Here is a 12,100-nt window from a genome sequence, read left to right on the forward strand (position 1 = left end):
GTAGTGAGGATATGCTCATCTCTGCAGCCCTTGGAGTCAGCAAGCTGATTTACAAAGCCAAGTCCTGTCACTTTATTCCCTGCCCCTTACTTTTCCCTTGGTCACTCCTCCTTGTTTTCACAGCTTCATTTGGTTTCGAAACCTTGCGGAGCAGCAGGATTAAAAAATCAGAAAATATTTACTGTAGAGGATGGGTCTGGCTTTTCCCATCGGCTTCCATGGCTCAAGCAGGTTCCAGCAGCTTTGGGAGAAAAGCTGTTAGCTATTAAGTTATTACCTGTAAGGAGAGCCAGCTGGAAGCTTTCAGTTTTCAACATTTTGATGAAAAGCACCATAAAAATCTCGACAACAAGACTTGTAGCATTTCAATGACATGTTTTGCATTTGTCTCTGCTTTTAATGGTCTGTAAAAGTGATCAAAGGTCTCAAAATGCTGCCGAGACCCACATCTCAGGAATTTTGACCCCCCCAAAATGCAGGGGGAAGGGGGGTGGGGGGCAGAAACAAAAGTGTGTGCTGAGTGAATTCATTTGGACAGCTTTTGGGAAGTCACTTTCCATCTGGAGGAGAGTGTCCACAAGGAGAGTTATTCCGGCATAAACTGTTACGGGATAATTACCCAGCTCCAGCTATGCCAGTCTATTTTCTGGCATAGGCAAGCCAAGTCTAGTTGTTGATACGTAGGCGTGGGAAACATGAAGTCCGCTTTCTAGGCTCAGTTCTGAGTGCTCTCTCCGGCCAGTCCTCTGACCTTTCTGCCTCCTTCCTATGCAAAATGAGAAAAGTTAAACCCACTTCACAGATGTGGCATAATGACTAATTGGCTCAAATTTGTGGTTCTGGGGAGAGAGCTGTCAATTAACTTCACTTGGGCTGGCTGAATCATTTAGTGTCTTTTCCAAAGTGGGGTTTGTCTCCCTCTCTCAGGGTTGGGTGGCTCTGCTGCAATTCTACAAAACAGAATCTCATTTGATGTGACATGGCAGTGCTAATAAAACCTGGGGTTTACCTTGTCTCTAGCAACAGTATTGTGTTTGTGTGTACTGAGAGCAAGAGTTAAGGCTTTTGCTTCAAGATTTTGTAGTTAAGATTTTGCCTCAAAGCAAATTTTTCCAGTACCTAGAGCCTTTGATACACAAAGAATGTGGGTGTGTGGTGATAGAGGTACTTCCATCAGTGCACGTCTGAAACTCGGTGGCAAAATGCACGTTGCCCTCCTCTGGTACCAATGAAAATCAAGGATAACTCTTCCATTATTGCCATCAGTTGCTCTATTGGGTCAAAAAACTCAAGGGTGTATGGGCAGCCTGAATCCCGATGCTTTCTAGCGCTTGCTTGCTTAATTTTGCAAATTGAAATTTCATAATGTCCACGCATATCATGCATGATAGACACAACGTCAGCTTCTTAATGAGCCGTGAACTCTCATGCCCAATGATGGCATTACCAGGGACACAAACACCCAGCAATTCAAAGAGAAGAGAGCAGAACAATGCTGTTGCACCTGATCCAGGACCTGTGGAAAGCAGGGAAAACTTCTGTGAGGAAGCACATCAAACATTCACCCTCAGACAAGTGGGGTGGGGGATAGGTTTGGGTCAAGTCCCTGAGTGGGTCTGGTTCCTCTCTGTGGGGAGGTTCACTCACTGTAGGAAATACTTGGAGCTGTTCCTTCAGCTTTGGCTGTAGGGCAGCGCAAGGATTCCCCTCAGGACAATAATGCTGATTTTTCCGCTTTTCCCAGCACACCGACTTCTCGGGAACGGGGTGGAATAGCACGTAGAGATGTTTCTTGCACCGGGGCCGTCTCTAAGCAGAAACTCCGATCATATTGGCCGGGAACGCTTAATTAACAAGCCCGGCCGCCCCCCGGCCGGTTATAAATAGAAGTGCTGAATCATGATTCCACCGGTACCTCCGCCGGCCGGCGGGAGCCCCTGGGCGGCGGCTGCCGGAGGGGTGCGAGGAGCGCCCGCCGCGAGGCCGCCCTGAGGGGCCGCGGCCGTGCCCTGAGGGCGCGCGCGCCCGCCCGCCCGCGTGAGGCGCGGGGCGCGCACTGTGGCGGCGGCGGCGGCGGCCACACTTGTCCTGTAATCGATTGCCGAGCGCGCTGAGCGGCCTCGCGCCGGCTGCGGGCACCCGCCCCCCGCCGCGCCGGCCCCGCCGGGGCTGAGGCGCCGCGGGGCGGGAAAGGGTCTGAAGAGGGGAGCGAGAGTGTGAGTGCGTGTGACTTGAGTGTGAGTGTGAGAGGGACTGAGCGTCTGCGGGAGTGTGAGAGTGTGTGTGTGTGAAGGACTGAGTGCGAGTGAGGGAGCGAGTGTGTCCGTGTGGGGGACTTTGAGGGAGGAACTGAGTGTGAGGGAGCGAGTGAGTGCGTGTGTGTGTGTGTGTGTGTGAAGGACTGAGTGTGAGTGAGGGAGTGAGACTGCGAGGGGCTGACTGTGAGTGAGGGAGACAGTGTGAGTCCGTGTGAGGGGGGGACTGAGTGTGAGGGAGTGAATGAGTGCGTGTGGGTTTGAGCCTGAGGGAGGGATAGTGTGTGTCTGAGGGAGTGTGTGTCAAGGAGGCGTGTATGTGTGTGAGGGAGGGAGAGTGTGTGAGGGAGTGCGCGTATCTGTGCGGGAGGAGGGAGTGTGCGTGTGTGAGGGAGTGCGAGTATCTGTGTGTGAGGGAGGGAAGGGAGTGTGTGAAGGAGGGAACGAATGAGTGTGTGTCTGTGTGTGTGTCTGTGGGAGGGAGGGAGGGAGGGAGGGAGGCAGAGCGGCCGCCGCCGCCGCCGGATCGGTTTCTCGGGGTTTGACCAGCTGTCCCAGGCTAACCCTCTGCTCTCTGAAGATGGAGGAAGTAAAAACAGGATTACCCTTAGCTACGGCTCCTCCGCCGCCTTAGTCCCCCCACAGCCAACTGCCGTGCACAAACACACCTCCACTGGGCAGAGGGAGCCGACACTAATAAACACACAAACAAAAGGGGGATGGAACTGACTCACTGCCTGCGCGGCTGAGGTAAATCTGCGCCTGGCTTCTTATTATTTCTTTCTTTTTCTTTCTCCCCTCCCTTCCTCCCCTCCTCTCCTCTCCCTCCCCGGTCCCCCTTTTCCCGGCGGGAGGAGGGACAGCTCCGTTCCGGGGCCGGCGGGACGCGGGGCTCGGTCCGTCCGTGCAGGTCTGTGTGTGCGGAGGGTCCCCGAGCCGAGCGCGGCTGTGCAGCATCCCCGCGGGCGCCGATGACTTGTTGCTGTTAGCCCAAAATATAAAAAATAATTTAAAAAAAATCCAACCAAACAAAAAACCCCCCACCAAGGCCAAAATAAGCAGGGGCCGAAGCCGCGGCGGCTCTCGCCGGTCCGTTACCCAGCCCGGCCCCGCTGCCATTTCCCTCAGCGCCCGCCGCCACCTGTGCGCCCCCGGGGGGCTGCGGCCTGCGGCGGGGAGAAGGGGGGAAAGGGAATTAAATGACAAGCGAGGCAGGACTTCCATGACTTTGACAGGTTGTGGCAGGGGCGGGGAGAGGCAGGGATGAGGCGCGGAGCCCGGCGTCGCCCAGGGCCGGAGCGGCGCTCCGGGGAAGTTGGCCCGGGTTTGCTGCGCGGGGTGTGAGTGAGCCCGCCGGGCCCCCTCACCCCATCCCGCCCCGCATCCCCTCTTCCCATCCCGCCCCGCATTCCCTCCGCTCCCCCCGATCCCGTGGAATCCGTAAGGAACCGGTGGATCAAGTTTTCCCCTCTCTCTCTCTCTCTCCCTCCGCGCTAGTTAATCGCATTGCTGTAGCACCGGCTGACCTCCCTCCCTCTCCCTCCCTCCCTCTCCTTTTTTTTTTTTTTTTTTTCTTCATCTTTCTTCAAAGTATGTGCCATTCCTGAGCGAGTTTCCCCGCCGGCTCATCCCGGAGCTTCCCGGCTCCGCATGCCCCACCTGTAAGTGCCGGGGGCGGGTTTCTGTCCCTTATCCCTTTCCCCCTCCCCGTCTCTCTTTCCCTCATTTTCTCCCCCCGCCTTTAAAAAACCATTTCCTAAAACTTTCTCCATCTTTCTGTGTCTTCAGCTCGAGCAAAACTCTCTCCCTCCATTCGTTATGGGAGGGAGGCTCAGCAGCTGGGATTTGCCATCACCAGCCTAAAAATTTAGGTGACCAAACTTTTTCTTTTCCCTGTCTTCTTCCTCTTCCTCTCCCCCCTGAAGAAATAAAAAAAAAATCATCCCGTGTTTTAATTTAGGTTATGGATGTTTCTGTGTTTCTTTTTTGTCTTCCTTTCTTTTCCTCCTCCCTTCCTTCCCTTTCTTTCCTTCCACTTCATTGGCTGGGATGTTCTTTCCCTGTTGCTTCTGATGTTTCTTTCTTTTTCTCAGTGTATGCCTGCCTACCTGGACTAGGGGGAAGATAAGGTAATTTTGAAGGGCTTGAGGAAGTGGCTTACCTGTTCTGAAAACTTTTTTGGGTTTTTTTTTAGATTTCTTTTTAAGAGTTGTGAAAATCAGTAATTGAAGAGAGTTTGGTAGCAGCTGGGCAGGTTGAAATTTAAGTGTTATGTGCTGAATGCCTTGGGAATTTGATCTGCTTTATACCAAAGAAGAGCACAGAGAAAAGTATTTATTTATTGGGGGAAAGGCGGGGAGCGGGGGGGGGGGGAAGGAAAGAGGGTTAAGGGAGGGGGAGGGAAGTGGTTTTGGAGACAAGAAGTGAAGCTGCCTGTTTTCCAGTAAGTAATGGAGAAATTCCAGGAGCCAGGGCTAAATATACTTGGCGATCAATACAGAAATGGCTCATTGTGAATAATTTAGCTGCCTGGTGCAGTGAGAGTTTTGAAACTAAAGGCAAAAAAGAGGCCATGGAGGGAGAGAGGAAATAAAATTCTCCTCTGGTCATGTCAGATTCTTAACTTTTCCACTTAAAAGAACATAGTTATGATTATTGATCTCTCCTTTTTTTTTTTTTCCCCCCCCACAATATATATCAAATGATAGCTAGGGGGTGTCATTCTATACAGTTACTTGGGTTTCGGGAAAGTAATAGCTTGTTCTGTGTCAGCAAAGTGCTTCCAGAAACTTTAAGATTGCTTCACACCACAAAATGCATGATCTGGGAGTATGAAATGTGATGTTTGGACCTGTACTGTGGCAGATAAATAGGGTTAGAGTGAACAGGTGTGTGTACAGGTGTGTGAGTGTGTGTGCACACAGGGGTGTGAGACAAAGCTGGAAAAACTCTGTCCAAGGGGAATGGACATGGGAGGATTTATTTTGTTTAGACCAGGAGAGAGTCTCTTGTAGTGCATGTGAAAAGAGCAATTGTTAGTTGTATCCATATCCTCAAAGTCTGCTCTGGCTGCAGATAGAACAGATAATTGATAAAGCATTACCATCACAGCTTGAACAAACAAGCGAAAAGTCAGGGAAAAACTCTCCGATGAGGCAAAAATGTGAATGGGGCACAGAGAGAGAGGTATGGTCAGACCAGGATAATCCAGGTGCCACCTGCCCAGGAGGCAGCTGCATGTCTGCTCGCATAATTTACAGGAAGAGTTCAGTGATTTGCAAACCAGCACATGCAGTGCACTTGTGTGTTTCTCTAAGCAGTGGTTGCAACAGCAATAAAATGGGCAACTACTTAGGGCTTTAAGTAAGTTTAATCGTTTAATGGTTGATACTGACAGGCGTCTCTGAGAGTGTACTTTTCTGCCTTGCAGCACTGCACTTTGACTATGGAAGCAGAGACTGTTGATGGATATATTACATGTAAGTAGTCATTTTGTTTGATTATTCTGAATTACTTTTGTTTTCCTACTCTCCTTTGTATAATGCAGACACCTGAAAATTTAGCTTCCTTGTGTACAGTGTTTGCATTGACACTGAATTAGTAGCATTTAAATATAAACTCTCTCTATGACTGAGAAATGCATGGGGATGGGTGCATGGGTATCTCTAGGTTTAAATATTTGCTGAGGGTGAATGAACTTCGCAAATGAGAGAGAGTTCGTCTCCAGAAATTCAAACTGCAGCCAAAAACTTTTTGTGCCTTTCCATACGTATTTCTCTTGTTTTCTGTGTGGGGGGTTGTGTAAGGGCTCTGTTTAGCTGTCTGTTCACCCAGAGCTTTGGGGGGGGAAGCTCTGTATGGTGAATTACTATTACAGTCTTCCCCTGCCCAGCCTGGATTCTCTGTCTGCTAATGGAAAAGTAATCCTAACTTAAAACCAAGCAGCTGGGACAAGATTTGCCACAGGAGTGTGTGTAAAAGACTAGTGACAGTAGGTTTGAGGGGGCTCTTAAAATCAGCCAAATGTTTACTTGGGGCCACTGAGAGTCCAGATTTTACAGGCTCTGGAAGACCCCACCAGTAAAGGAGGGAAGGGCAGGGGCGAGGGGAGCGAACAGGTTGTGGTTCTTAGTCTTTATGTATCTCTGCTGAAGAAGGGGATAAAAACTTACGGGGCACCTGTGTTGTGCTCACAGGTGACAATGACTATTCGCCTGAAAGGGAGCACTGCGGCATGGCCATCGACCTCACCTCCAGCACTCCCAATGGGCAGCACACCTCCCCCTGTCACATGGCAGGTAGTAAGTCTCCTCTTAAGCCTGTTTGTCTCTAGCTGAGGGTTGGGTTGGTGTGGTCCTCCTGGTCCTTGGTTTGCTTACCAGGTCTTAGCCACTGCTGTTGGCATTGCTAATAACAGAGGAGGACAGGAGAGATTGTCTTTTTTTTGGTTCTTGTTCGTGCTGGTGTCTCATCTGAACATGAATGGGATTACTAGTCTGAACTATCCCAAGGTGGCATTTGAGAGCTGGTCCTTACCTGCTCCAGGTAGGAAAACACTAGGCTTGACATGTGCTGGTTTTGTTTCCTCAGGTTTTTAAATCCAAATGGAAACGTTGTTATTGATATTATTACTATTACTTAGTTTGCTTCCTGAAACAGCTTGAAGTACCTTTATTTGAAAACAAACAAATTTTATTTACAAAACTATAGTTGAGTATAACAAACTGAAAGGAGTTCAGTTTAGAATGTTGGGTAGAAACTGAGAGTTCTGTGAGTCTGCAAAGTGAGGGTGTCAAGAGCTGATAATATTTATATAATTAATTCTCCTGTTATATATGGGAGGTGGATAAACGTAGTTAACACAATTTTGTAAAAGCGACAACCTTCATTTTCTGCGTGTGAGTGCCCTACCTTGTTTAAGTGTTGGTTGCAGTGTTAACATCAAGATACTTACCTTAATGAAACCTCTGTACTTATAATCCAGAAAAAATTTAGTGTGCTTTGCTTCCGACATACTTACAGAGTGTTCCTCTCTGTCTGGTACTAATTTTCTTTCTGGTTTGTGTGTACTACAGGTACATATTTATCTATTTAAACTGAGGGTTAGTGTAATGCCCAACTGAAATCTGTGAAAGAAAGAGAGAGCTTTTAGGGTCGCTTGCTTAAAAATGCACAGTGTATTGCTTTCGGAGTCTTTCTGAGAAAAAGATGTTACTTTCCTTTAAGAATTTTGTCCTCTTGCAAATTATGGATAAAGAGCAGTTTTATGAGCCTTTAAGCTGAGGGTTATTATGAAGATCTCTCAATTATATACATGTTGCTGGAGAATATGATTTCTAATACCGTGGACTGAACTTTATATGACAACCACTCGTAATTCAGCATCTTTAGACAATTCCAATTGTGCTGCACTGGGATTCTGATCTACTTTATTATGTTGTAAAAGTTTTACTACTCACTTTCTTCATTTTCTTTGTTTCCTTTTTATTAATGGGAAGGCTTCATTGGAAGGGAAAAAAATATCTGTGTTTTAAATCTTCTTTATAATCTAGACTGAAAACCAAAGTCAAATTAGGAATAAAAAGATCTAGAATGAAGTCATGCAAAAGCCTTTAACACACTCAGTATTTTCATGTCCATTGTGTTAACATTTTCAATGGTTTTTAAGCTTCATTAGGTCTTTGCAACGTATATGTATCTGCAGTCTTGGTGGTGTTTTTTGGTCTCTCACAGGTGTCTCAAATGCTTTCATCGCCGCTGCTTGGTGTCAAAGATGTGCTGCTGTTGAAAAATTAAGGGCTCTGCCTGTGTTTCCTAAGCCAAACAAAACTCAAGCTTCTTAAATTTATTGTAATTATTTACTCTTTGCAGGCTTAGGATTGTTTTGCAGAGAGGTGACTTGTGCTGCCTTAAACATGGAAGATATTGGTCAGAGGTTGTCGGCTTTTGTGGCAGCTGTTACATTGGTTCATTTAAGGCTTTTGGCCAAATCTTGAATCTGGCATGTGTAGGCTAAATCGCCCGGCTGTGCTTTAGAGCCTTCTGCCTGTTTTGTGGGGCACAGGAAATCCTTTTAAAAGTTTGGTAACCCAGGGGCCTGCACCTTTTTTTTTTTTTTTTTGGTAACTCTTTTGGGGTTTTTTTGTATTTTAAAAGGAAAGATAGAGGTGGAATAGCAGTATTTTGTATAAATTTAGTAGCTCCCAGTGGATTGATCCATCATCCATTGTTTTAAGTAGAGGCAGTGGCTGTGTTCTATTTCAGATTGGTTTGATTTCCAGTGGGTTGCTGCAGATTAAGTGATGTTGGCTGCCATTACAGCAGAGCCCAGGGCATGTCATTCTGGCTGGGTAGGACTTGGGAATGGAGGAGGTGATACAGGGAGCAGACCCCAAGTATTTCGCTCCCGGATTGGTTGACAGTCATTGCCAGAATCGCATGACCCTCTTTGGCTGTGTGCTCTGGATGTGCACCTGCAAGGTAGGGATCGAAGTTTTGACCTTTGTTCTTCTTGCATTCCATTGAATTGTTTTGAACCACAGCTCTTAATTTAGTTGGAATTTGTGTCTGGCTCAAAAGGAGAAACACCAAAAGAAGGAAATTTCTTGGATCTGTGCTGAAATGACTGAGTAGTGCTCTCCCAGCAACAGCAAAATTATGTGCTGGGTAAAGAGTTTTCTACATTCATTAGCCCCTGGCAATCTGTGTTAGTAGTTCTGTCTGGATTACTGATGTTTTCAGGTTCTGTTCCAAAAGGGTTTGGGTTGAATTTTTTGGCTTCTGCATCCTTTAACCTGTTATCAATTTCAAGTATCTAGATGGTATTTGTAGGTTATGGATGGGGATGACACTCAATTTTCCTTGCGAATGAGGTGATCCTGAAAGATGAATCACACTAAATCACCTGTCATAGCTAACTGATGATCTTACATATACCTGCCTTTAGCAGAACACTGCATGTGTGTTGGCAGATGCTCTGTTCTAAAATACTTCATTGTAGTTTTATGTAAGCAAAGATTTAAAATACATATAAATAGTCAATCCGAATAGGTTGATAGATCATCTCACTTTTCTCTACAGCAAAAGATGAATTAGTGTTACACCTGCTGAGTACAGATGATATATTTACATAGCCCCAAATCTGGAAGTCCAGGTTTTCTTTTGATCTTCTGTAGGAAAACTCTTACAAAGGCTGACACCCAGAGCTGGGTGTCAAAGGCTTACTCAATTAACTTTGTGTTGATACTAGAGAGTTCCCTGCATGGCCCTAAGCCCCCCCATAGACCCCACCGAGTTCAAGGGAGTCTGTCTTGTTCCCATCCGTGAATGTTGAACTGGGCTATAAGTGATCAGAAACCTCCGAATAGGAGCTGGCATGCTAATTAAAGGCTAATGGGGAATCCTTATAAAAGAGGCTTTAAAAAGAAATAATTCTTAGTCACCTCCCCATAATACCACACTGAGTTCTTACTACAGTTATTAGAGAAATTTTTTTCCCTGTGGGTTAAAATGGACTTAGAGGAATGCCTGCTTTAGAAACTGCAGGGGCACAGTTGTTCAATTAGTTGACTCAATCATTGCTTTGTATAGGATGAAGGACACTTCTCTAAGATCACTGGCCTGGTGTCATAGGGAAAATAGTAGCAGCAGCTATTAGCATCTGACAGTCAGCAACAAAGGCAATTTCCTCTTAAATTAGAGACCTGACAGTGGGTGTCCCAGTTACCTTTCTTATCTTTGCTTTCATAGACAAAAGGAGCCCTTAAACAAAACAGAGTCAGAACAATCATAAATATCAAACCCAACATCTGATGTTTGAGACCGATTAAAATTGTGGTACACTTTCAAGAGGTGTTTATTGTAGCTTGAAGTGTTAGTAAGTTACGAGAATTAATTCATTAAGAGAATAAGCCATGTCGGCTGACTCTGCTGCTGAAAATAATGAGGCAGTTGCATTTTCTCCGTGGTAGGGAATGATTGTGCTGTCTGATGAGATCACTAATTGGGACAGCAGCACTAAGTGGGAATGATTTCAGCAGTGGTGTTTAAAGAAAACTTGGGCAAGGTTTTATTATAATGTAGCCAATACTATATTCCCAGTGATCAGGGCGGACTATCAGTTGCACTTTTGTTTTTTTGTGGCATCAGAGCCCCAAATCTTTCATGATCACTTTAATTTTTCAAGCCTGAATTGTCATACGACTCCTGTTTTGTCATAGTTGTGTAGTCCTGAGCAGAGAGTTACATGTACCGCAGCTGTATCGGCACATCTGTAGGGATAAAGAAATGTCATTTTGGAACCCGACTGTTGGAATGAAACCGCGTGAAGTTAAAGTTGCTCCGTGCCTCAGCTCCGCAGCAAACAAGCCTTGTCACCACCAGAATTTACTGGCAGGCACGTGAGGCTGAACTTTGCACTGGGATTCTTTTCTGGCTCAGTATGTATTATAGACTTTTTAGTAGGATGAGGTGATGGAGGCTGAACCTCTGCAGGAGGCTTTTCTTTAGGGAGGGTGGTTGAAGCTGGCCAGGCTGGGCTGCAGAGGGGGACTTCACTAATACTTTGAGGCAGTCACTCCCCTGACTTAGGCACTGGGGCATGAAGAATTCTGGCAGCCGAACTGCTGTGCTCTGAACTGGGGATTCAGGTCTCCATTGCTTCCAAATATCTTGGAAAGTGCTAAAAACTCAGACCTGATCACCTCGAGATGCTGGGGAATCTTCTTTCCTCAGCAGCATTTAAGGAGTATGGTAGGCAGCGTTTATTAGTCTGGGTATCTCCTGCCTTGGTGCAGAGAGGTGGACTTTTGACAGTTGCTTGAGATGTCCTCCAGTCCTTTGTGTCTGACTTTGCTGTCTTGACGCTTTGATGTTTTAGAGCTCAGCTATGGAATTGCACGATGATGCCCAACACAGATGTACCTGTGGTTTTGCAGGTTGAAGGACAGTGAAGATGGACTTTGCCAAGATGAGCTCAGACATGAGGGATGAGCTCAATAAAGTGTGGCAGGGAACTATAAGAAGTGAGCTCCTTTGACACTTAAAAGAGCACGGTCTTTGCTTCAGTCTTTTATCCTCAGACTTCCTGAGAATTGCCAGGGCAGTAGTAGTTATCGAAGTTTTAGCCAATGCATTTAGCTTTCTTGGAGTTTGAGAAGAAAAAGTATTAAATGGAAAGGTGATCATCAGGATTTTAACAGAAAGAGAGGTTTTCCACACCTAAGAAACCAAAGCTCTGTAAAGTAGTGTTACACTGTGTGTTTCTTGAAAAAAACCCAACCCAAACAGAAGAAAGGGTTACCTGGAAATTAAACGTTTCCTGGGATGTACCTTGAATTGTTGTAGGTTTATCCACATCAGCTCAGATTTTTCACTGGTGTAGTTAAAATCATTAAATAGTTCCTCTGCTACAAACTCTGTATGTAAACCAACACAGAGTGGCCACTGAAATGAGTTGGTGTTTGCGTATCTGTAGCTCACACTGCAGTGGTGAAGGGCTCCCATGTACTTTTCCTATCTTCTGTCACAGTCCTGGCATTCCCTATGGAGTCAAATACTCTGCTGCAAAAACATTCCTCCCTCTCAGTGAGTGTTATAACGAGGGTGGAGTGAAATGATCAGTTAATCTCATTAAAGAGGTTTTTATTCATTCTGATGGAAGTCTCTCGAGAGGTCATCTGCCAGGGCTTTGTTGCAACACACACCTTTCTTAGGAAGCTTCTGTTATTCTCTTGGACTGTCAGGTTCAGTTAACTTTCCCTGGTACACACCCTGTTACAACACTGTGCTCTTGCTAGCTTTGTAGTCAGCAAGTTTTCAGTGTTTGCTTCTGGAATTTCAGTTCC

The 12,100-nt window shown here is 46.2% G+C and overlaps 1 protein-coding gene across 10 annotated transcripts in view; it reads left to right on the top strand.

The window, feature by feature from the left end:
• IKZF2 (IKAROS family zinc finger 2) overlaps positions 1-12,100 on the top strand; it is a 147,563-nt gene that overhangs the window by 26,820 nt on the left and 108,643 nt on the right. For 3 of the 10 annotated variants that reach the window (XM_069021777.1, XM_069021776.1, XM_069021786.1), the window contains 2 exons: positions 5,686-5,734; positions 6,452-6,556. The exons of 1 other annotated variant lie outside the window; for it this stretch is intronic. In XM_069021777.1, coding sequence (XP_068877878.1) covers positions 5,686-5,734; positions 6,452-6,556 — 154 coding nt within the window. Of the gene's footprint in view, positions 1-2,119; positions 2,217-2,835; positions 3,006-3,891; positions 4,127-4,348; positions 4,385-5,685; positions 5,735-6,451; positions 6,557-6,640; positions 6,801-12,100 lie in introns of those variants that run through there. 6 more of the 10 variants (XM_069021780.1, XM_069021781.1, XM_069021782.1 and 3 more) reach the window with 6 other exon arrangements.

This window comes from Aphelocoma coerulescens, chromosome 7, assembly GCF_041296385.1.
Source record: "Aphelocoma coerulescens isolate FSJ_1873_10779 chromosome 7, UR_Acoe_1.0, whole genome shotgun sequence".
Classification (NCBI taxonomy): domain Eukaryota; kingdom Metazoa; phylum Chordata; class Aves; order Passeriformes; family Corvidae; genus Aphelocoma; species Aphelocoma coerulescens.